Source organism: Musca vetustissima, unplaced genomic scaffold (assembly GCF_032173495.1).
Source record: "Musca vetustissima isolate MV318-11 ecotype Yass unplaced genomic scaffold, APGP_CSIRO_Mvet_v1 utg40356, whole genome shotgun sequence".
Classification (NCBI taxonomy): domain Eukaryota; kingdom Metazoa; phylum Arthropoda; class Insecta; order Diptera; family Muscidae; genus Musca; species Musca vetustissima.
This window is the reverse complement of record NW_026885449.1, coordinates 37,570-64,404: the sequence shown is the minus strand read 5'-3', so window position 1 is coordinate 64,404 and position 26,835 is coordinate 37,570. Positions and strand designations below refer to the sequence as shown.

Here is a 26,835-nt window from a genome sequence, read left to right as displayed (position 1 = left end):
TTATATACGAGCTGGAGGGCCAGGGTATCTTTATAGAAGAGCTGGAGGGTCAGAGAGTATTTATAATTGAGCTAGAGAGTCATGAATTCTTTATAGAGGAACTGGAGGGCCACGGAGTCTTTATGAGGAGTTGGTCATGGAGTCTTTATAGAGTGGCTGGAGGGACAGGGAGTATTTTTAGACAAGTTGAAGGGTAATGTGTCCTTTTCGACGTCCAGAACGTCCGTTCAGGAAGTCTTTATAGAAGTTCTGAAGACCACGGAGTCCTTATGGACGCTCTAAAAATCATTCATTTAAAAAGAATCCAATTGAGTCAATTTTTCTCAAAAATTTCTAATCGTATCCCTTTTTCTGATTTACAGATACTGACAATGAAGAAATTACCGATGATGATTTCGAATTTGAAAATGATGAAGATGAGACGGATACCTCAGCTGCTATTAACGAAGAGGAGGAGGATAACGATGCCACAAATGATGAACTCGAACAACAAGATCAATTTGATAATAATCTGCCATTGACCCCGTATAATACAAAAATGATGCGTTTAAATTCGGAATGTTCTGATCCAAGTCTCTTGGAAGATTGTAGAGCTGGGCAAAAATGGAAATGTGTTAATGAGAATGGAAGATGGCGGAAACATAAGTGTAAATTTCATGTAAGGGACTTATATGACCTAGAGAAGGGAAATGAAATTAATTGACTTTCTCTTTAGCTCCAATTGCAGCATCATTTGGCAGAAATATCCAAATACCCAAAGAATCAAAATAAACGTAATTGTGCTTGCTTTACACCAGATGGTGTGGTCTATATTAAACCTGAAGTTCGGAAGAGGTAAGGATTTGAATAGATATTGAAGATTCTGAATAATAAAAATTGTGTTTTTAATTTTAGGAACCAAAACTTTGGTAAAAATTCCCGACGCCACAAACGTGACACTGAGAATTTCGATATCGAGGAACTCTACCATTCTGAGCTGCCCTATGAAATGGAAGAATTATTGGATATCCATAAAAATGTACACAACCTCGAGCAGTATCTTTTGGAGCAACATAAAAAGAACGCTGAAAAGTTATCAAGGCCCAAAAGAGAACTTACGGCACATTTATTCGAAAATCCTGAAAATTTAAATAGTGAAGAGAATAAAAAGAACAACGCTTCCAATGATGCCATCTCCAAAGTTATACAAGAAATTCAGGATACTTTGGAAACATTGGAGCTGAAATTTGTTGAACATGACTGGACGGTGAATAGTACCTCAAAGACATCGGCCACCAAAATGACTTCGGCTGGATTTGTACGAGGCGGAAAATTCCCCAAAGTGGGTGGTCGTGTCGGTACTCGTTGTTATATTGAATCTCAAAGTGGTAAAGTCAATTGTTCCGATGTTATTTATGATGACGAGAAGACATGGCGTAAATCGCGATCACAAATTGATATGCTTATCAAGGTATTGAAGGATAAAATTACCCATTTGAAGGATATCAAGAAGCAATTGAGGGAAAGCAAGCAGCAGCAACAGCAAGGGCGTTATTGGAATAATGAATTCGTCAACAACAACAACAATCGGGGAGATCAATACAATAATGGGGAAGCGAATACCAATGCTTATGGCTCGGGATATCGTCATCAAAAGGGTCGTCATCGTGGCCAACAGCCTCAGTCTCAACATGGTTATAATCGTTATCACAACAATGCGGGAGTTATGGGTAATCCCATGTACTCCTCCGCTGGAAACAGCGCTGGAAGGAGACGAATCATTGTATCGAATGTTGAGAATCCTGAATTCGATATGAACTATTTTACTAGTACTTCACGCAGAACCAATTATGAGGAGATTATGACCTCGACACAGAAAAACAAACATCGCAATAATCAAGTGCCAAATACATATACGACCACAACTCTGCCAGATGGTCCAAATAAAAATACCCCATGGAGAAGTACATCGGATGAAGGTAGGGTTTTTGGCAATATGGAATCAAATGTTAAAATTTCCTTTGATTTTTGTTTCCAGTTTCCCAAGGTAGCTATGAAGAATCCAGCTATCCAAGTTCCACCTCGGAGAGCATAGCATCCAGTTCGGAAATGGGCCACAGAACTAAACCCAAACATCGAGGACAGAAGGAAGAAGTCAAAGAAACATATTACAATTCTAGGCATGATACTGGCAATACTCAATTTTCAGGACCAGCTGAATGTTATTGTGAACCGGATACAGAGTAAGTAATATGCCAGGTAAAGACATCGTCAAGTTCGGGCGAGGCGATCTTTTTAGCGAAATGGAGTCTCTATAGACGAGCAGAAGGGATTCGCTATAGACGAGCCGATGGAAGTCTCTATAGACGAACCAAAGGGAGTCTCTATAGACGAGCCGATGTAAGTGGCTATAGACGAGTCGATGGGAGTCGCTTTAGACGAGCCGATGGGAGTCGCTATAAACGAGCCAAAGGGAGTCTCTATAGACGAGCTGAAGGGAGTCTCTGTAGACGAGCTGAGGGTACTCTCTAAAGACGAGATGAAGGCAGTCTCTAAAGACAAGCTGAAGGCAGTCTCTATAGACGAGCTAAAGGGAGTCTCTATAATGATCTCTATAGAAGATCTGAAGGGACGAAGTGAAGGGAGTCTTTATAGTCGAGCTGAAGGGAGTCTTTATAGTCGAGCTGAAGGTCCATATAGACGAGCCGAACAGAGTCTTTATAGACGTGCCGAAAGAAGTCTTTATAGGCGAAGGGAGTCTTTATAGACAAGCTGAAGGAAGTCTTTATAAGCGAGCTGAACGAAATCTATCTGTTCTCCCATTTTTAAATTGTTCTTACGTGGCGCCCAACAGGGGGCCATTCAAGCCGGATAAATGTGGCCCTAAGGGGCTTTTATATACGAGCTGAATTGAGTCTCTTTAAAAGAGCTGAAGGCAGGGCCATACAAAACTCATTTATACGATCCGTATGTAGTTTTTATAGACGAGCTGAAGGGAGTCGTTATAGACTAGCTAATGGGATTCTGAAGGAATTCTTTTTTATTTGTTCTTACATGGCGCCCAACGTGGGACTTGTGTAGACCAGCTTTAAGTAGTTCGACTTTTTACAGATGCCCCAAAGAGAGAAAGAGAGGGAATTTAATAAACTAGCGTCAAGTTGGACGCCATTATTTTAAATATCGAATATTTCATTCAGTTTTGAATTTTATTCTTATTCTTTTCCTCTTTTTAGTTATCAAGATTCCAAAGAAATTGCGCGAGAGGCCAGACGCAAATTGAAGGAGGAAAGGCAACGCAAAAAGGAAAGGAAACGGATCAAGAAGGCACGCCTGGAAAAGGAATGTCTATCGGAGAAAATGAATTGTTTTTCGCATGACAATACTCATTGGCGTACCGCCCCGTTATGGAATGATAGTCCATTCTGTTTCTGTATGAATGCTAATAATAATACTTATTCCTGCCTAAGGACCATAAATGCCACACACAATTATTTATATTGTGAATTTACGACGGGACTAATAACATTTTATGATTTGAAAATTGGTAAGATGATAACCTCAAAAATTTAAAAACTAATTTCGAATTATAATAAAATCCGCTTTCAGATCCCTTCGAAACTTTAAATCGCGCCTCATCGCTTACACAGGCTGAGAAGTCGTATATGCATGATACATTGGCCAAACTCAAAAGTTGTAAGGGCAAAAGTTGTACCATTAAACGTACAGTGACAGTTGTAAATTCGAACAACTCCACCAGCTCAAATAGTATTATACAAAGAGGCACGAAGCGGAAACATGGTAAGTTTTGTGGAAAATCGTTTTGAATAAAAGGGATATTCATTTTTTCTATTTTATTATATAGTTTCCAGTTTAATAACCTCATCACTGAATGGCAATTCCGATTTTGTTTCCAATCGCATGGATTATGAAGGATCACCGACAAAACGCAGGAAATTGTCAAGGTATGTTGGAATTTAAAGGGAAGATAATGATCGGGTAATCTTCATAAGCGAGCTTGATGATAAAATACTCTTAGTTCTCTTATGGTCCATGAGAAAATATTCTTAAAAACCTCATCTTTATTTTTCTGAAGATCCTTGAGAAAATCCTCTTTAAAAATCTATTCTTTAAAAACCAGTTTTTTGATATTAGAGTTTTTGATATATAGGGGCTGATAAGAAGTCCTTTTCTATGAGCTGCAGAATAACAGAATATTTATGCAGAAGCATTTAAAGACGAGCTGAAGGGTTGGGAGTTTTAATATAAGATACCCTTCACCACTATGGGTATATTAAGCAGGACTATTAACATGAAATTGAATGAAATAAAATATGTGATATTTATGTAAATGTGAATCTACCTAGATATATCCATAAAGTATGTAAATCGACTTCAAACAAATAAAATAGGTCATCCGTTGGGCTATGTCTGTACTTCTAGAAAACGCAACTGCGTAATTCTATGCTCAATTTTGTAAGTTGTGCAAAAATTGATGTCAAACTGACTAACAATTTACTTGAAATCGGGCGAAAATATATATGGAAGCTCTATCCAAATATTAAGCGATTTCAAACAAACTTGTCACATGTTACGTTATACTAATTTCAGAACGTTTCGTTCCTATCAGCCTATTGGTTCCTTGGTGCGTCAATTACTTAAAATAAATCTATATTAAAAGGGAGCTATATCTAAATCTGGACCGATTTTCTCGAAAGTTGGCAGACATTATTCTAGGCTCAATTCAGTACGTTATACTAAATTTCGTGCAAATCGAAAGATATATAGCGACTTTGTTGTACCATTTACATGAAATCGGACGAAACTATATATGGAAGCTATATAGAAATCTGGACCGATTTTCTCAAAACTTGACAGACATCACTCTAGGCTCAATTCAGTACGTTATGCCAAATTTCGTGGAAATCGAAGGATATATAGGGACTTTGGTGCACCATTTATATGAAATCGGACGAAACTATATATGGGAGCTATATCTAAATCTAAACCGATTTTTCCCAATTTCAATAGGGTTCGTCCTTGGGCCGAATAAGTGACCTATGCCAAATTTCATCCAATTCGGATCATAAATGCGACCTGTACTTTGTTTACAATTTAACATGCACAGACAGACATGCACATATTCTCAAAAGGAACCATGTGTCTATCTCGTTTCCTTTTGCCTGTTACAAACATATGCACAAAGACATAATACCCTGTACCACAGTGTGGTGAAGGGTATAAAAATGTTCCTTGTTGAAATATAAGCACATATTTTGGAAAACTTCAGACATTTATTTTTCACTTATTTAAAATATTAATAATTTCTCTTTATTTTAGCCGCTGGCCACCGAGCTCCACCACCGCAAACAACAACAATAATAATATAAGGCGTAAACAATGGAAGCTGCAACATGTAAATCATCAACAACAACAGCATTCCTATTATAATCCCCATCAAAAGAGTCAACATTTAAGACCATCAGCATATAATACTAATCACCACAATAGGATGGTGCCTCATCAACAGCGGCAACAACACCATCATCAACAGCAGCACCAACAACATCAGTCACCACAATCTATGGCCTCTGAACGTGGTAATAGTATTCGAAGAAATCGTTTTCATGAGGAGGACACCCAACGCTATCAACACAATGCTGAAGTTAAAAAATCAATGGCAATAGGATCACCATCACCACCTCAATCATCCGCATCATCTCCAACAGCACCAAATGCCACAGTGACAACAATGCAACAACACAAAGAGGCCAAGGATAATGTGATGGGTGGTGGTGTATTGTATAAAGACATCAACAGCAATAATAGTAGCACAACTTCACATGCAGATTCTGCAGCGGCTGCAGATGCAAACAATTCCAATTGGATGCCATCTTCCTCTTCAACACCAGTGCCATCATCCGATACAGTAGCAGATGCTGGACCATCGGCATCTTCATCATCATCATCATCATCACTTTTGCCACTGGATAGTGATGGTGATGATGCTGAATTTTTGAAAATGCATAAAAAACAACAACAGCAACCAATGACCACATTACCCGAATTAAGTCTGTAGTTAAGTATTTAAATTGTGAATTCCTTAAATTATTTTCGATTAAGCAAATAAAAAATAACAAATTATCCCAAAAACAAAAACGAAACTGCAAATTTTGTCATTAGAATATTTAAAAGTTAACAAAAACAACAACAACAAAACTATGCGCATTATTTAGGCAGAAAAAGCAAAGTGAACCAAAAACCTCGATGGATCCTTTAATAATAAAGTACAATGCGGACATTAATGGGTGGCTAGGCAGGTGATTGATTTTTGCCAGGAAGGAAATATTCCAAAGAGAAGGCTGTACCCTAGATTATCAAATATAAATCGGAGCTTTGCTAAGGATTTGAATGTGTATTAAGTATTCGATATTATCAAAACCTTTTATTGCTGGCAATGATGAAATAGAATAATAACACTAGATATTGTCCTACTTTCCCATTGCGGTTAATAAGCCAGAAGCATCCCACAAATATCTGCATTGTCCATCCCAACCAAATTTCATTCCCTTCCTTCCTCCCTCCATCAGAAAAAAGGAAACAAAAAAATCCAACTAAGACGTCCGCTCAAAATGAACATCAAGAACAACAACAAAAATGTTTAAAATGATATTAACCGAAATTCGAAATTATTTATATATACATACATATGTAGTAATACACGAACAATGAATATATTATTATGTATATGCTCATTATTTATTAGAGAATTTAAAAACAAAATAATAATAATTAATATAGAAAAAAAATTAAGCGCTCCTTTCAACAACATATCCGCCAACTGCATATCTATAAATCTCTTCTAGACAAAAACAAATACATTAATTACATTAAATGATTTATTATTATTGTTGTTGTTAGATAACCCAATGAAATCTGCAAAGAAACAAGCAAACAAAACGAACACATAACCTATAATTCATAAAAAAAAACTAATTGGTATTTATAAGATTTTTTGTATGTGAAAAGTTATCATGGTGTGCGTATGAAATATTTTTGAAAAGAACCAGACGAGAGCAATTTTATAAACGAACAGAAGGTCAGGATATCTTATCTGAATGTCGGAGTCCTTCTAGAGATCCTGTGAATCTTTAAAACAGCTCTTAGACCATCTGAAGACCTGGTAAAATAGTTCAGGGAATTTTTTTAGAAAATATAAAAATTATTATATTTTTCCGACCTATGAATAAGTTATTATAGAATTTATTCTTTATGGACGATTAAGGGGACCCCCCATTCTCGGGGTAAAAATGTCCCTACAAAATTTCAAGTGAAAATCTCAAGAACTCTTGAAGATATATATAGATTTATTGTGACAGCATCAAGTGGCGGCTAAAGGGCTTCTCAAACTTTAAACACGTTTTTCTCTTTTGCGAATGGCGGGCACGATAACTCAAAAACTAATAACCCAATCGATACCAAATTTTTACACGTTTCTCTGTGAGTGTATAGCTCTCGTATGAACTAGGATAAAGCCAATCGGCGAAGATCTTCCTTATTTTTTAACTTGGTTTTTGATCAAAAATCGGCGATTTTTCAAAAATATTTTTTCAAAGGTCCGCCATTTTGTTAATTTTAGAGGGAAGTCAATAATCCTAGTTCATACGAGAGCCACACATGTACTCTTTCTAACACCGTTGGAATTTTCGGATTCCGATGTTCCAGTGAGGAGTTGTCATGCCCGCCATCAAAAATAAGGACTTTTCTTTAATTACAAAAAACAACAACAAAACAATAATTTTTTTTTGTAAATAATTGTTCCTCTCTTTTAAATCTTCAAAGCAAAGCAAAGTTACAAACCTTAACAAACTTTGGTATTGATTTACCAGCCCATAGAAAATCTTGAAAAATTAAAATCGAGAATGGGTGGGGTTCCCTTAAAGGTTAGGTAGGTTGTCATGACTTGATTCATTCATTTATATTCATTTACAAAATAAAACAAAGCATGGAGTCCTTATATGTGTTTCCCCTTTAAAGACACGAAGTCTATGTAGAGTTTTTAGGATAGAACTCAATGTCAGGGAGTCTTTATTGTCCAGTTGAAAGGCTCTGATACATAAAGTCTTCATAGTCGAGCTGAAGCCTTACGTGTCTTTATATAATAGTTGAAGGCTATGTTCAATCTATAAACATACTGAAGGTCAAGGTGTATTTGGAGAAGCTGGAGAATAGAAATTCTTTATATCCGAGCTGAAGGTCAAGCAATTTTTATGAGCGATTTAAAGGTTAGACGAGCCGAGAGATAGGGAGTTTTTTAATCCGAGCTGAAGAACAAGGAGTACTTGTTGGCGAGCTAAAGGGCCGGAAGCACTAGAAGAACTGAATACTATTGAGTCTTTAGGGGCGAATAAAATGTCAGGGAGTCTTTATATACCTGAAAGACGGAGAGTTTTTGTGGGCGATCGAAGGGTAGGTTATATACTAAACTGAGTGAAATAAAGTCTTTAAACATCTAAAGGTAGGGGAGTCAGTTTTAAAGATATTCGGGAAATCTTTATAGGCACCCTGAAAATCATGGTATTTTCATAGATAGACTAAGATACATAAAGCCCATATGGTCGAGCTGAAGGCAATGTAGCTTTTATTAACGATCTGGATAGCAGAGCGTCTTTGTAGACGGGCCGAATGACTGGGAGGACATATAGTCGAGCTGAAGGACAGGGAGGACTTTTAGACGATCTAAATGACAGGCTGGACTTTACAGGACAGGTAATCTTTATAGAAAGGTAGGTTGGCATTAAAGTCATAATGAAAACCATAATGACTTTATAGGCAATTGTAAAACAATCACTAGTCAATTTGAGGTCCATTGTACTGAAGAAAGAGCCGTCCCTAAAGTGATTTTCATATCTCGTGACGTTAGAACACAGGTCAGATAGTTTTTTGAAATCCTGCATCCAAGTTCCTCTGGCCTATGCTGCAGGCTTTTTCGGAGTAGCTGTTTTGGATTTCCCCAATGAAATATCCAATTGGAGGTTGTATAGATCCTTCATCGGTACATCGGTAGACTGGACGACTGCAAAACCTTTCGAGCAAGCTCGTGAGCTATTTCATTCCCATCTATGTCACTATGTCTTGGAACCCAACAAAAATTAACTTTCAGTCGTCAATTATCCAGAGCATCTTTACCGTCAAGAGCGCCTTTTGAATTTTCAGTACACGACTTAAGGGCCCCCTACAATCGACATACGAAGAGAAATTAAAGGTCGGATTGTATTATCGACAGACTGAGAACAAAAAAAAAAATGTTCAAGTCCGGTGTTATTTATAGGCGAGATTAAGGCCAATGTATTTACGATAGGTAACTACGAAGACATGGATTATGTATTTATTTGCATTAGTTTAGGTGGCAACCTCTAGTCGAAGTCTTTCTTCAAGTCAATCCGGTACATAGAAAAAGTGATCAAAAAGTCTATAAGGCATATCTGAATAACATTCATACTAACTATGTCGCCCAGTTACAAGGCAGTACAAGAATACCATCCATAATAGCAGATGAGAAACAAATGCCGAGTAGTGTTAGCAAAGCTATAATCAGGATGGTGCAACCGCATCAATTTATGTTGGGCACGAATTTATGCCTAGGTGTTTCTTTATCCAGCTGAATTCCTTTGCGCTGATCATATTGGGATCGTTATCTACGTATCACTGGCAATAAGAAATTTTCTTTCGAAAGGCCTTTTCATCCATCGATTCTTTTGGCTTGGCACTTTGGGTGCAGGAGCCGTCAGCTAAGGTTCCACAGTTGCTTTGAAGCACTCACTTTTAACTTCAGTCCCTTTAGAAGCCGTTTGCCTCAGAAATAATGGCCTGTAGATGTATTTACGACGGGTTCTGCTTCGGAGGTGTCCATAGCTGACATATTTGACGTCGTCTGTCGATTTGAGGATAGAGTATTGATGACGGTGACATCAGCATTATCCTATGTCGCTTAGGCGGAAGCTGCCATATTCTTCAATGAGACTGGAGATGGATTCACGATGTCGGGTCAAATTTTCATTTATGTCGCCAAGATCGATGCAGAACACTAAACACTTATCCTCGTCGGTCTAGAAGATAATTGCCAATCGGTCATTTCCTCCGAGAACCTCCCTTTGAAACCGCTGACTTTCCACTACTGTTTATTTAATTCACAGCTACGCAGTAAACAGAATTGGTCTTTCCACTATCTGCAACCTGTTGACGCGTCCGATAGCATTCAGATATGCTTCCGATCACAGGTATTAGCTTAAGTAGTTCTGAAATAGCGTTTTTTTAAAATTAATTCCGTGATCGGCGAAGAGAAGATGTGACAACGTTTTCTTCAAGCGTTCCCTAAAGTAAGGTATTTCGGATTTTATTCTACAATACGCATAAAGGAAGTATGGTAAATACGGGTCAAATTACATGTTAGTTGATGTAATGCAACCCTGTGGTCGTTATCACATTTCTGCAACTCAGAAGACATGATTCTTGTCCATGCTACATACACGACCGCGCCATCTGACGGTAATTGTCAGAACTAAAATATAATTTGCTACCATTTTGACAATGTGCCCATATATACCCTACTTATACAGGTAGTATTGCCTCGGCTGGAATAAAATATCCACTTCGGAGTCAGGAGATTGTCACATTACGCAAACGAAGAGATGTTGGTGGATACCCAAATAGCTCAGATCAAATTAGATTTATCAACGTACATGCGGCTGTTTTCTTCTGTAACATTTTATACGAGTTGGCTGAAATATGTTTCGACGTAACATGGATGGATATAGCAAACGTGTACCCTGTGATATCTTTTCATATAATAAAAAATAAATCCCACATACATTTCAATTAGTCCTTATGATTAAAAACAATAATTAAAAACTACTATTCTAAACTATTATTGTTGATCTGCTGTAGAAATTTGTAGTATAATGCTATACTAAAAATGGAAGTCCAAGGCAGGCATCATGCGTGGCATTGACATACAATGGTTGACATTCACAAAAAGGTGAATTGATGGCAATGGCGGTACAGTATAGCAATGCACATAACCTCCAATGGACTTAATCCCTCTATATATGCATACTCTACATATAATATGCTCTATAAAATAAAACTAAACTAAAGTACCTAAATTATGCTTAATAAAAAAATATTTAAAAATATAACAACAAAATAAAATGCAAAACAATGATCAATATTTGTGTTTATACTTCTTTAGATTGGAAATATTGGAAAACTATAACTATACGATATCAGTTTTATAATTTCCTTAATATTCATCGATTTCTCTTTTCAAGCTATTAACTTTAAAAAATAAATGAAACTATATTATACTTCCCCCTTTATGCAATTGGTTTTTAATGTGTGTAGAAAAAAACAAATTACTAAACATAATTATATGTTGTTTAAAACTAAGACTGTTTACATAAATAATTAAATAAATGAAACAATTACATACAATATATATGGAGGCAAGGATAAAACATTATGTTCCAAATAAAACAAAAGAAAAAAAATAGTTTTGCCAGTTGTTAAATTAATTTTACCAACATTAAAAATATAACTAAATGAAACGAATATAAAAAGCATATAAACTACTTTGCTATAATTTTGTTAGTTCTGTAATTATATAAATGTTTAAATAAAAGCAAATATTCCATTGCTTTTAACAAAAAGGGTAATGGTTTATTTTTTAGAATATAAATATTTTAGATATTCGTATTTTCTCCCCCTTTTCTCTCTCCCCCTAATCTTCTTGCCATTTTATATTCATATTTATGTATAGAAAGAATTTCATAATGTTTTCTTGGCAATATTTTCTATTAAAACATACATATATATATTTATTTTATTTTTATAATTATGTTAGTTAAAATTGGTAATAATGTATTGTAAAATAAAACAAAAGAAATAGTTTTTTAATAAAATTAAAAATTTAAAAAAAATAAATGATCGTTGTTTTTTAGTACCCTACTGGGAGTATTCTCGCAAACATGTTAACAGATGTAAATACTATATGGTTATCAATACGAGTGCGTCAGCTCTTCATTAAATACTCCCTCACCTTCAATCAACTCTTTTCTGTAAACTCAATAGCATTCATTATTCAATAAATACTCTCTGTCCTTCAGCTCATGTACAAGTGCTCTCAGTCTTTTAGTTATTCTATAATGACTCCCCAGAGGAAATATATATGTGAGCTAACTCTGAACCGATTTCAACGGAACTTAAGACGCGTTATTCTATTCGTTATTCAATTGTTGAAATAATTATATAAATGGACAAAAATATATATGGGTAATTACAAAATTCTTTTAAAATTCCATTAAAAAAAATTGAAATTTTTTTTTGCGAGCACATTAATGATTTTTGGTACATAGGTTAAGAAAAATATGCTGATTTCGTGCAAATTATGCCAAATTTCGTGCAAATCGAAGGATATATAGGGACTTTGGTGCACCATTTACATCAAATCGGACGAAACTATATATGGGAGCTATATCTAAATCTGGACCGATTTTCTCGAAACTTGGCAGACATCACTCTATGCTCAATTCAGTACGTTATGCCAAATTTCGTGCAAATCGAAAGATATATTGGGACTTTGGGGTACCATTTACATGAAATCGGACGAAACTATATATGGGAGGCATATCTAAATCTGAACCGATTTCCTCGAAACTTGGCAGACATCACTCTAGGCTCAATTCAGTACGTTATGCCAAATCGAAGGATATATAGGGACTTGGGGCACCATTTACATGAAATCGGGCGAAACTATATATGGGAGCTATATCAAAATCTGGACCGATTTTCACGAAACTTGGCAGACATCATTCTAGAGCTAAATGATTAGGCTGTACCAAATTTCGTGCTAATCGAAAGATATATAGGGACTTTAGGGTACATTTACATGAAATCGGACGAAACTATATATGGGAGCTATATCTAAATCAGGTCGGATTTTCATTTAACTTGGCAGACATCATTCTAGACCCTATTAAGTACGTTATGCCAAATTTCGTGCAAATGGAAGGATATATAGGGACTTTGGTGCACCATTTATATGAAATCGGACGAAACTATATGTGGGAGCTATATCTTAATCTGGACCGATTTTCACGAAACTTGGCAAATATCACTCTAGGCTCAATTCAGTTCGTCATGCCAAATTTCGTGCAAATCGAAAGATATATAGCGACTTTGGTGCACCATTTACATAAAATCGGACGAAACTATATATGGGAGCTATATCGAAATCTGAACCGATTTTCCCAAAACTCACCAGTCATCATTCTAGACTCAATTCAGTACGCTGTGTCAAATTTCGTGCAAATCGAAAGATATATAGCCACTTTGGTGCACCATTTTCCTTAAATCGGACGAAAATATATATGGGAGCTATATCTAAATCTGAACCGATTTTTCCCAATTTCAAAAGTGTTCGTCCTTGGGCCAAATAAATGAGCTGTGCCAAATTTCATCCAATTCGAATCAAAACTGCGACTTGACACCGTACTTCATTACATTATATTACGGAAACTCAAGAAGTTTTTTTAACTTCTCCGCCTGCCATCTTATGAGGACAGTTCGGACACTTATTATCCAAAAACTTCCATCTCTGTTATGAAAACATGTACAATTTTGTTTCGGCAACTCCTTCATATAGAAACAGGTGTTCAAAAAAGACTCACCCGCATGTTTTTTTAATGGAAAAATGAGAAATGCGTGTCTTCATTAAATATTTACATAAAAAGGGTTTATCGGGACAAGAAATTCATAATGATATGGTTAATGTGATATGTTAAAATGCTCCTTGATATTCAACAGTAAAAATTGGGTTGCTGAATTTAAACGTGGTCGTACAAGCATTGAAGATGAACTACATAGTGGACGTCCAAAAACAGCAACAACAGCTAATATGGGCATCTCAAATGATCGAGTCCATTTCATTTTGCATGAAGAACTACTGATGAAAAGGCTTTCTGCCAGATGGGTGCCGCATTTGTTAACAGTCGATCAAAAACGCATAAAAATGAACATTTCTCAAGCTTCTTTAGATTGTTTTAACGAAATAAAATGGGGTTTAAGAGACAAAAGAACAATCCAAATAATGGACTGAAGCTGGACGAAGTGCCCCAAAGAAGGCAAAAACAATTCAAGATGCAATTACAGTTGTAAACCACTATTTTTAAGACCTTGAGGAAAACTATTTTAATCAAGGGATAGAAGAGAGTGCAGATTGCACTCTATGCATGCAAGAACTCCATTGGGAAATGTAGGCGGCTAAAACCATCAACTATACACTAGTTTTATAAGACAGTAGTAAGGCCCATCCTTTCCTATGGTTCTCTTGTTTAGTGTCACTGCTTGCGCCACAATTCGACATCCAGCAAACTAGACAATGTACAAAGAGCGGCCCGATTCTAAAAAACTGGAGCCACTCTGAACGCATTAACTGTCAGGCAGCGCATAGTGCCCTAAGGCTTCATGAACAAAATCTATGGCGAACAAAACTAAGCGACTATATCCCTAGTAGAGACGACTGGAACCGTAGCAACCCTCCTCTGGACGGTCTGGCTTTTTATACAGAGGGATCCAAGGTGGAAGAAGGTATAGGGGCTGGTGTATACTGTGAAAGGCTAGGTCATGAGCTTATCTATAAGCTGGATAGCAACTGTAGGGTTTTCCAAGCTGAAATCTTCGCTATTTGGAAGCCATCATGTTCTGTAATATCAAATCTGAGGTCGTCTCGAGTGTAGAGCAGTCATTACTCCTGGCCTACATACAGCAGTCCTGGCCTACATACAGCACAGACTAGTGGGTGCTCACTTTCCACCGTTTAATATACAGCATCATTCGAAATATAAAAAGGTTGGGAAAGTGCAACCTTAGCACGTAATATGTTTTCTGTTTCTATAGCCATTGAAACTATTTCCCATCTACCTCCTTATATTTCTTGTTAGCTTCTTATCCCCCCTTTCTCCCTACAGATCTCTCCATATCATTCATGAATTATCAAAATGGACCGGACGGCCTCAGAGTGCTGCAGCCACATTAGTGACTGCATATATTTACAGAGTAAATATATATGTTATCATCTGCAAATAGTGTAATTTGTCACATAAATATTGACCAGATCCCTATGCCGGTCATAATTCTGTTCTCGAGCGAGCAGAAAACAGACAAAAAATTTAGTTTTTGGGTCATTGATCCCTCTAAATATTAACCGATGATTACTAAAAAGTAGAGGCGTCATATTTGGCCAGAACGGAGCCTGCGTCACGGTTGGCCAATAACTGTGGTCCGAAATTTTATTATAAATTGTAATAGCTAGATCGACTATACTAATCAAGATATGACTATCGACATACTAAAAGTTGAATCTTATGCCAATATTTCATAGCGTTACCAATTTTTGGGATCACACAAATTAGAGTTACTAGCTCTTAAATAATTCCCTATATCTCAGACCTGGAAACTAATTGTAACGTTTATAAATTTTAACAACTCTAAAAAAATTTAATTATACGACATATTTGGTCTGTTCCCGTACTACAAGAATCTACTATATTTTACTATTTTCTTCGATATCATAAAGGAAAATTCGTTATCGTAGTAAATAAATAGTAGATTCTTGCAGTACGGGAACAGGCCAATTGTATCGCACACAGGGCAATTCACTATAATATGTCTTTAATTTTTGACTCACCATGTTTAATAGACCGGCAAATATCAGATGTTCAATGCAACGAATATTGTTTTGGTTTCTTTTGCTAGTTAAGTTATACAAATTTTTTATTTTTATACATTTTTTCAATATATTTTTAAAAATTATATCTCTAAGATATTACCATGAGAAGAGCACACAAATTAAAGACTCAAGCTATACAAAAGGAGCAAGTACAATTGGTGACCATAGAAAAGGAACTGGAGGAATTATTGGGAAATATAAATGAATCAATCAATACCCTGAAGGTGAAAATCAATGGAACAAGTCATGCTTAAGGTCCTGGACGTGGTTCATGTAAATTTAGCACATATGTGTTTTTTATGGAATTCCATACTTCAGGCTCTGAATGTATGTGCTACCAAAATTTCGATTTCAAGAATAAAAGTACACCTTGTAATCAGGAAACCATCCACAACCAGGCCTTAAACTTGACCTAAGCCAAATCATTTGCGGAAACAACTATGTATCTCATATAATATCTTTATTTTTAGGTCGAAGAGTTACAACTGAAATCAAGTTTAATTGAACTATATACAAATTCACGCGAAAATGACGAGCACCCAATGCCGTCAACATCGGCTCAAGCCAATGCAGTGGGTGAAATTAACACACCATCGACTATATTGTCAGCTTTACCAAATTCAGCGGTAACCACGGAGGTTGCAATCGACGAAAGTATCAATAAACAATTATTAGATTTGGAATCATTGCTGGTGCCAATGAAACGAAAAGCATTGGCAAGTAGCGAAGAAGAAGAGGAGGAGGAAGAAGATGAGGATGATGACAATATGAATTCTCAAGATGATATGGACGGAGAAGAATTTTTAGCAGAGTAATGTGGTATACTTTGTAGATATCTTTATTAAGATCATCGGTAATAGTTGTGACGATATATGAATTCTCAAGAGGATATGGACGGAGAAGAATTATGTGGTAATGCACTTTATGCCATTAAATAATTTTCCTAAACGCTTAAATCTAAGGCGACCAGATTTTGAAAATGAAAATAGATGACAAAAAGAAACATATATTTTTTATTAAAGAAATTGTATGTGTTTAAAACGTATATTTAGGTTTTAGGTACGACTGGGCTAAAATTTTTAGATCGAAGCGAATAGATCGAATAGATGACAGCCAGTTAAAATAGCCGCATTATTAAATCTCAAAAAATTTTATTTACAAAATTCGCATTCATATACTCTATCAATAAATAGGCAATCTGTGCAGAATAATCGAGCGGGACCAACTTATGATATCCTAAACAAGTACCACTGACCTTTTATTTTCTGAAGAACTAAATCCCAAACCTGGCCAAAATTGGGGTAATGGTAATATTAAACTTGATTAGAATTAGTAGACCACTTTGAAAATTTCAACATATCTCTCATATCCGTCCTCTTACGTGATTAGAACCGATATTAGATAATTGATAAACTAAGTCTATTTTATACACTGGCAACTTTTCCGTCTTACCAGTGTTATCTTATCCACCATTGCTACTAACCTATCGTTGTGCGAATCCCTTTTTTCGTGAAGTTCTGATCATAATTATGGCTCTCAGGTTGAATCTTTACCAATAGTTGTCCTCTTTGACAAAAACAGCCTATAATTGCAACATGCATTTTGAATAATAGGCAGTTACATCGATTCAGCTATTCCAGTCATGACAATCGGTATACTAAAAGATGGGTCTATTACCAACATTTCGTGGCGTAATACAAAAATTTACGATTGTAGCTGAGATAATCATTCAAAGAATATACTCTTAACAAAGTAGGCGATCCTTTAAAAAGTATTAATTCTTTTTATTGAACTCATCCGAAAAATTATTGTATAGCGTATCCAATCTCAAAAAGTTAAAAAAGACTGCTGTTTATTATTAATAATATATATTTATTTATAGTCATTGCGAGTAAGGTATACATACTAAGGACATATATATTTATAATTATATAATTACAAAAGCTTTGTTTAATAATAAATGTTACTGATTTTTTATACAAACATAAAATAAATATGTTTAATAATATAATAAAAGATGCCGAAAGGAGATCAAAATTAATGGAATGGAATAAATTATTAGAAAATAATTATAAATCTTTTCAGTAAGTACAGCTTTTTTAAATTATTATGAATTTAATATTTTTTAAACTTTTATTTTTAACTGTTAACTTTTGTATATAAAAATAAAAAGAAAGTTTGAAGCAAATGTTTATAATTTACAATAATATTTAGGATCATTTCTAAATACACTATTTTACATTTTATGTGAATAATATTTGTTCATATAGCGTTTTAATATAGTAAAAATATAAATAAATATGAAAATTGAAAAATTCAATTATGATAAAAATGCAAATTTTAATTTCATTGTGGACTGGTTGAAAACTAAGAATATTAAGAGATTGGGAAAGCATTGGATCTCTATGAAGTTTCAATAAATATAAGAGGTTAAACATTTTGGTAGCATTTTGGTATCTAGTGAAATTGTAGGAAATGTAATTATATATATTATAAATAACAGCATAACTGCAATAGGGGTCATAAACGTTATTGGAATGTGTGAATTAAATGTATGAATTATTTTGGGAATGTCAGAATCTCTACAACGAATGACTAGAGATTAATATATTTGTGAATATCGTAATTAATAAGAAAGTATTAAAAAAATATAATATTAAATACTATAAGACTAGATTAGAATTTTATAGATCAATACACATTGTTAAGAATAAAGTTTGTCCATTTGTTTTTTTTTTCACTTAAAAATTATTCACATTGCCTGCCAAGTAATAAAGAAATAAGAACGCGATCGGGCAAATGCTGAATTTTATAAAAGTGATTGTTCCAACATTATCCGTTCAAAGCCATTTGGTGGTGGATAATGGAAATTATCCAATATGATATCCAAAATTGCACCATTGCCAACTGAAAGTGAAGATTATACAGAGATAAATTTAGCATATTTTTAAAAAATAGGTAAAATAATATTTTTATATGTATGTTCGGTCAGGCCGAACTTTGTACACCCTCTACCATGAGGTGGACATTTAAAGTACCTGTAATCGTTCGGGACCTTCATAAGTGGAGCTCTATATCATGTTGAAATCTTGATAAGGTTTGACACACAATTCGGCTAAAAAACTAGACCATAATTTCGAATAATGGGAGCTAACATAAAATGTGGACCAATATTTATATTTTTTAGTAGGGGGATTTGTTACCCAATGGAAATTCAAAGTACCATATTACAGTCAATTCGGTTAAACAACATGCACAAACTCCCCAAAATACAGAATAATAGGGGTACCGTTATTTAGGGCTATCTGAAAAAGTGGACCGATATTAAAGATTTTTGGTAGGGAGATTTACTACCCAATGGCAACTCAAAGTATCAAATTTGGTTTAAAACGAAACTCCCAAAAATACTGAGCAATGAGGTGTACTGTTATATTGGTGCTATAAGTGGACCGATATGTCTCATTTTCAATTCCAAACATACTAGGATTTTACTACAAAGTTCGAAAGTGCAAAAGTTCAATGGTTTATCTTAAATATTGCGTGAGCTATCATGATTCCAGAAGACAGACTGATATGGCTAAGACGTTTAAATCGACATACAATTTTATTCTGATCAAGAAGAAGTTAGGTGTGGGATGTATAGTTGTTAATTACAACCGTTCACTCAGAGACAATTGTCCATTGTGATCATCATTGATACCTAAAAAGAAAGGGAAAGGAAAAGAGAATCGAAGGGAGGAAACTATTTGGGGTTTGAGAGCCTAGAAGGTGGTTATTTTAGCAATGTCAAGTTTTTGACAAAGCCTAGGATCTGATTGGGGTCTATTTTGGTTATCAATTTCATATCTTCCAAACTGTCTGTGTCTTCTGCCACTCAGCGACCGTTCACTCAGAGACAATTGTCCATTGTGATCATCATTGATACCTAAAAAGAAAGGGAAAGGAAAAGAGAATCGAAGGGAGGAAACTATTTGGGGTTTGAGAGCCTAGAAGGTGGTTATTTTAGCAATGTCAAGTTTTTGACAAAGCCTAGGATCTGATTGGGGTCTATTTTGGTTATCAATTTCATATCTTCCAAACTGTCTGTGTCTTCTGCCACTCAGCGATGGACATCTACAGAGGATATGTTCAATTGTTTCTAGCTCCTCTTCGTCCTCACATAGACGACAGTAATCCTCTCCGTTGGAGTCCCATTTCGAAGTGAGGGATCTAATCTTGCAGTGACCTGTTATGATCCCCACAATGATTTTGATCTCTCTTATAATGTGGAAATAGCGAAGAAGTTATTCGAAGAAGCGAAGAAGTTATTCCATCTCCCGTTCGTGAAAAATGGCAGACCTGGCAGAGGCAAGGAGCCACTAGTCCAGGATTCCCTACTGGGAAACTCTACTCTGATGTCGTTAAAATCTCTATGAGAGGGAACATAATTACTAATGTGAGTACTCCTCCTCAAGAAGTTACAACCTGACGTCATGTTGAGGATACTCGCGCTCCGGTAATCAGGATCGAAACCGATCGCTGTACTGAGTTCATTTTAGTCAGCAGTATCTTTTTGTTGGCCACCTGCCACCATACAAGGCATACAATGTAAGAATGGGGATTACTACCGTCACATACTACTACTACCGTCTGGTCTTAAAATATTGCGAGTCCTATGTTGATTTCAACAGACATAAGGACATTCTTGATCAGAATATGCCTATGTAGATATTCTGATCAGAATTTTATTTTTTGCAATCTCTGTAGAATATTTCAAGGTAATGCAAATTACAAATTTAAAATACACTTCACCTTATTCTTCACACTTACCATATATAACCGGAAACACAGTACTGGCTTTAACATTCTGAAATGGCACATCCAACTTCTTGCCATTAAAATAGAAATTCAGTTCAATGTGATCGAATGAAACACCAACAATATCACCTTCATCGGGAAATTGATTTTGTTGCGTCCGCTCTTGATTCGTCGTCGCTGTGCTATTATTTTCCTGCATTGGATTTTTCACCTCTACCCCACCACCATCACTACGACCCGTTGTCAATAGTAAATCTTCATTTATATCTTCGATACCGATTAGGCCTGGAACTGTGGTACCATTTATAATAACATCACCATTAGATTTTGTTGGTTCATTTGTTGTCGCCACCACGGGTCCATATTCTTCCCCGTTGTGACGGGTAACATTATCCGAACATAGACACCAACTTTCCTTGTCCAAACCACCATATTTTTTATCCAAATCTGCTTGGCGTGTAGCCAATCCGATTGACCAAATTCCTTTTTGTTGAATTTTCACTTCGAAATAGGATTTCGATTGAACCAAGGGTGCTGTGCCCAGTGCTCCACCAGTACCCGTAATGCGTAGATAATTGGACAATAAGATAACTTCAGTTCCTGTGGGATGAGATTTTTTGTAAGGAAAATGTTTAATTTAGGAATATTTTTTTCTTTTTCTTACCAGCATTTGCAACATCTAAATGAATCTCTGGTTCTTTCACACGATTCACCACGGTTTTGTTTGTCTGATGTATACTACCATTTAAACAGGATCTTAGGCAGCAGAACATGTTTGTGTTATTGTTCGGGCAACTAATACTATGTTTTTATTAAATTTATTTTAATTATTTATCAGCTTTTTTTAACAATCTGTTTGTTTTGCAAATCCAACTATTTTTTCACCAACTGCAGATATATTGAAAAACGTTCCACCTTGGCAGCGCATCTGATCAGCTGTTGTTAAATGTAGCTGTGTTCAGTAAACATTGGGAAGAATTTCACGCACTAAAACGTTACACATTTAAATATTTTTATATTATAAATTGTTAAATATTACAAAAAGTAACGCAGGTCCGAACTTTTTATAACCTCCACCATGTGATGGACATTCGAAATACCTAAAATCGCTCAGGAAATATATATGGGAAATATGCCATGGTAAAAGGAGAAAAGGAAATCCACTCATCAGCAAACTAGGTGCTAGAACTATGCATATAAGGAAAATGACGCGTGACCCTTCTAAAATATGTTTTCTATTCACAATTTGATATTTTCTCCTCTGAGGTAAGTCCAACACCGGCTACGTAAACAAAATCATTTCTGCATTAAGTATTGTTTATAGGTACAAAGTCACAGTTGTTAGACCGGTTTCTGTCGGTAACTGTACCTGAATATAAATGTCAAATAACCGGAAACGTTGTCAAAAAATACATATCCATAGTTAGGCTGTAAATGCCAACCTAGTGTTTTCGCCAATGCCGACCAACATTTCCTGGTATCCTTAACTGGATTCGTTGGCGGAAGCCAAACTTTGGAAATGACAAATTGAGAACTGTAATCGCCCGTTTTACTCCTGCAGTCTTTTCCTGGATTAAAGGCTACTGATGTTTTATCATTAGCCATTCCAGGGTTCGAGAGCGACTTATCACGGTCGCTCACAGTTTAATCATACCGGTTACAATGTTGCAACCTTTCAGAAGTTATAACCATTTATTCCACTTATGTCCCGTAATAAATGTGCTGATCTCCAGAGTGATTGAGATCTGAGTCTGAGATCGGAGCTCATCACGCCTACTGTCGCTGCTGAAATATCAGGTCTCATCTTGGGTATTCGACCACTGTCCTTACTACTAAGGAAATTTTCTGCAGCGATTATGGGCGAACTCTCCGATTCCTTGCCTGCTGAATTTCTCACAAGTACAGTAGGTCTGGTGATGTAAAAGATCATCAGCCTGCGCAAGAATCAATGATTCTGATCCATATAACAGAAAGGATAGGATCAGCTTCTTGTAGTTTGGTATGGCGTGAGGTGGCCTTTTTTCTAAAGTGATTTCTAGGATCATAGCTGCATCTGTCGGCCAACAATATCCTTCTCCGGATTTCAAAACTGGTGTAATTAGTTTTATTTATGGCGGTGCCAAGGTACATAAAGTTTTGGCTACCTCGAAGCTGTAGTTGTCAAGTTCCACAGTTGGTCCAAGTCTACTGGACGTCTTGCGCGTTGATACCATCAACATGGTATTCTCGCCATTTACTGGCAGACCCACTTTGGCAGACTCCTTCACAATTTGTTCAAAGATTGCTGTTACCGCTTTCAATGTTCGACCCATTATATTGATGCCATCGGCGTAGGCGAGTAACATGTGTTGTTTGGTGTACAGAGTGTTGTTCACCTTTGCCTCTCGTATGGCCTTCTCCAGCAGAATGTTAAAAAGATCACACGACAAACTGTCACCTTGTCTGAATACTCGTTCTTTATTAAAGGGCCCCGATAGATCCTTTCTGAATTTAACTGGTGACCTTTTGCCATTTTATCTCCTTACTAAATATAAAAAAACATTTTTTGTGTATAGTATCCAAAACGCTTCTGGCACAGGCACAGATTATACGTAACGTTTACGTTACCCTTACATTTCTATAATCAACCCAATAACAATGTCGCACGCCGTAGTCGAGAAAAAGTCGACTTTTCGATCTTTTGATTTTGTCAAACCTGCTCAAAATCGATTTTTTTACTTTTATAGGCTAAAAAATGTTTTTATATGAAATATTGTCATCAGACGAAATAAGGTTCTGGAATATGTAATGTTTATGAATTAATGCTTTTTGGCAATGAACCAAGTATTATTAATGAAGAAAAAAGTCGACTTTGCGGTTTCCTCAGAGATCAGAAGCCCGAATTTTAGAATTTTCAATACAGAAATTCGATTAATCGATTTGTCGAAAGTCGATTTACTTATCCCTATGTTTTCATTTAGTCTCCCTCCCACATCATTCGTAAACTTTCGGTTATACCATTTTGGGTTTATCTTTATCGGCCATTTTGTCTTCTCCTTCCATTCGTTAGCAGGTGGAACGTTTTTCAATTTTATTTCAGACTACGTTGTATCTGCTTTTGTGAAAAAATATTTGGAAAAACGTTTGCAAAATTCATCAAATTGATGACAGCAACGCAATAAAGAGAAAAATCCAAATATCTTACAGCCGGGAGTCTGAAGCATTACCGCGTTCACAACACAGTAGCCAATTGAAAAGCCGGCAAAATTTACTCCCACAGACGTTTTCGTAGATTATTGATTATGACGCTGGTGGGGTTGGCGGCCAGAAAACTCTCCATCAAGAAGAGGTAAGTATTCCAAACAAAAAGCATGTGCAAAACACCAAAACAAATAAATAATTGAGACGCGTTTCTTTTTTGATTACAGAAATGCCAAGTTAGCGGCAGCATTTCCGAATGGGGTGCGTTGTCAAAAATGTTTGGAATTTGGCCATTGGTCCTATGAATGTAAGGAGAAACGTAAATATGTCCATCGCACATCACGGACGAAGCAATTGAAAAAGAAATTGCATGAAAAAACTGCCGAGGGACAGGCGAACGGATCGGTGTCAACGACCGGGGAGGTGGCCACCAGTGCGGCAAAAAGAAAGATAAACACAAGCGACGTAAATCTTCATCAAGTTCATCCAGTGATTCGTCCTCTAGTTCGGACAGTGAATCCGATTCATCGTCCGATGGTGAAGATGGCTCTGGCTCATCTAGTTCGGGGTCATCAAGTGATTCCAGTTCTTCGTCCGACAGTGAATCGTATAGTTCAAGTGAAACTGGAGCTTCGGGTAGTTCCAGTTCGGATAGTTCATCAAGCAGTTCAGAGGATGAGGACGATGACACAGCGCCACCAAAGAATAAGAAATCGAAACATTCATCGGATAGTTCTTCAGAGGCATCAGACGCCGATGCTGGCGATCTTTAGGAACGAGTGCTTGAGAGAGAAGATGGACTATTAAGGATGAATTTAGATTTGTAATGATGGGTATACACCTACATAGATTAGAAGACAAAGATGAGCTTGAGGCGAAAGGGCGAATACCATATGAAAGGAAGAAATAGCAAATGTCTCTGTCGGATTTACCCCGCTCTCTTTGTAACTTAGAAGCTTTAGTAGTTTAGGTTATTTTATAAATATTGTTCTTTTTTAATTGAAGTAAAGTTTCATTTAAGTATACTTCTCTATATGTAGGAGAAATACTATTTATCACCATCACAAAGTTAATTTAAGACCTCCACCTCAAAACCTCAATTCCAATAGTAACCATAATCAATGAAATACTAAAAAAAATAATAATAATTAGGGAATAAAACAAATATTTGTACATGCAACCATAAAAGCACATAAAAATAAAAATAGTACCTTAAAATATATACCACAATAAAAATAACATGTCAATCAAATAATCGGTTTCAAAGTCACCACCCCGAAAAATTGCCACACTCATGGCTAAACCAATAACAATGATAAAATGCATTTTGTTTAAAATATCTTCTCTACATAAAAATGGAATAGTTTTTTATGAAGGTTTTTAGTTTAAGCCGAAATTGAAACACTAATATTAATTATTTTATTTATTGCGTACTTGAAATAAATTGTTGTCCTTTTGAATTGATATAAATGTTATAAGTTCTCTGTACGTATTTTTAGTTTATAAACAAAATTGTATTTAGAATTTAATGAATTTCATTGTTACTTTATCCTCAGTTTTAGAAACATCTATCAGCACCCCGAAACAACCGAAGCCAATTTATTTTTGGTACTTTGTTTCGATTCTTATTTAATAAATGTATTCTAATGAAACAATATATAATTTTGTAATTTATTTGGATTGAATATACTTAGAGTAGGGGTAGATTGTATTTTTGTCTTACCTTAGATCATGTTACTTTTTCTTGGCAAGAACATGAGCAAACAACTTGTTAATGTTCCCAGGTATAAACATGTATTTCTTCGGAACAGGAATGACTTGTGCCCTTATGTTGTGTGTGTCTAAGCGAACAATAATCTAGTCTAATATATGAAATTGCAAGAAATTATATAAGAGTTATATCTTTATTGGGCGAACGCGTTAAACTAAGCGACTATATATCACCAATCCTGAGATTTGACGATATAGATGTCGTTATTCCTAGTAGAGACGACTGGAAACGAAGTAACCCTCCTCTGAACGGTCTGGCCTTCTATACAGACGGATCTAAGATGGAAGAAGGTACTGGGGCAGGCGTCTACTGTGAAAGGTTAGGCCTTGAGTTAAACTACAAGCTGAATTGCAACTGTAGTGTTTTCCAAGCTGAAATCTTTTCGATCAGGAAGGCAGTGGAATTGATAAAAAGTCTGGATGCAGAGGTCGTTGAACCGGTGACTATCTTTGTGGACAGTCAAGCGGCTCTTAAAGCCATCAAATCTTGTTATATCAAATCCGAAGCCGTCCTCAAGTGTAGAGCAGCTCTGGAAAAACTTACCTATAGATATCAGTTGTGTTGGGTACCAGGACATTGTGACATCTTGGGTAATGAAAGAGCTGAAGAACTAGCTAGACGAGGATATCAATCCACCGATCTAGAAACTGATGACTCAGTCAAACCACCCATTTGTCTTTTTTATAGGAACTTTGAGGCATTCTTGTACGAAAGAGCCTGTGAACTTTGGCACAACGAACCTAGGTGCAACGTGTCAAGATCCATTTGGCCGACTCTGTCTACCAAAAGAACGCACTCACTTTTGAACCTGAGCAAAGCTGAAATTAGAGTGATGACGGGAATCATCACTGGTCACTGCAACATCAGGGCCCTTACTAGTAAATGGGATCTTGACGCAACTGATTACTGTAGACTCTGTGTTGACGAGGAGGAGACGGAGACAATTGAGCATCTCCTGTGTCACTGCCCAGCCCTGACTTACAGGCGACACAGACTAATGGGTGCTCATATTCTACCGGGTCTCAGCTTCTTCTCATCAACCGAACCTGCTCTAATCTACAGCATAATTAGAAACCTATAGATATCAGTTGTGTTGGGTACCAGGACATTGTGACATCTTGGGTAATGAAAGAGCTGACGAACTAGCTAGACGAGGATATCAATCCACCGATCTAGAAACTGATGACTCAGTCAAACCACCCATTTGTCTTTTTTATAGGAACTTTGAGGCATTCTTGTACGAAAGAGCCTGTGAACTTTGGCACAACGAACCTAGGTGCAACGTGTCAAGATCCATTTGGCCGACTCTGTCTACCAAAAGAAC

At 36.1% G+C, this 26,835-nt stretch overlaps 3 protein-coding genes across 3 annotated transcripts; 2 read left to right on the top strand and 1 right to left on the bottom strand.

The window, feature by feature from the left end:
* Positions 1-362: 362 nt before the first annotated feature.
* On the top strand, positions 363-6,055 carry LOC133332722 (extracellular sulfatase SULF-1 homolog; the record flags this gene model as incomplete). Its single annotated transcript, XM_061541098.1, has 8 exons — positions 363-658; positions 716-834; positions 895-1,958; positions 2,018-2,222; positions 3,213-3,523; positions 3,586-3,777; positions 3,842-3,941; positions 5,317-6,055. Coding segments are annotated over 8 exons (3,026 nt in total), but the record flags the coding sequence as incomplete, so codon positions are not given.
* A 12,510-nt stretch (positions 6,056-18,565) lies between these two features.
* Positions 18,566-21,333, bottom strand: LOC133332721 (SPRY domain-containing protein 7-like). The gene is made up of 3 exons (XM_061541097.1): positions 21,225-21,333; positions 20,573-21,160; positions 18,566-18,670 (listed from the first exon to the last, which is right to left on the bottom strand). The coding sequence occupies exons 1-3, from the start codon at positions 21,331-21,333 to the stop codon at positions 18,573-18,575; spliced, it is 795 nt and encodes a 264-aa protein (XP_061397081.1). The 3' UTR covers positions 18,566-18,572.
* A 2,441-nt stretch (positions 21,334-23,774) lies between these two features.
* On the top strand, positions 23,775-24,574 carry LOC133332720 (zinc finger CCHC domain-containing protein 10-like). The gene is given in 3 exon segments (XM_061541096.1): positions 23,775-23,888; positions 23,968-24,190; positions 24,193-24,574. Coding segments are annotated over 3 exon segments (591 nt in total). The 5' UTR covers positions 23,775-23,841; the 3' UTR covers positions 24,514-24,574.
* The last annotated feature ends 2,261 nt before the right edge of the window (positions 24,575-26,835 follow it).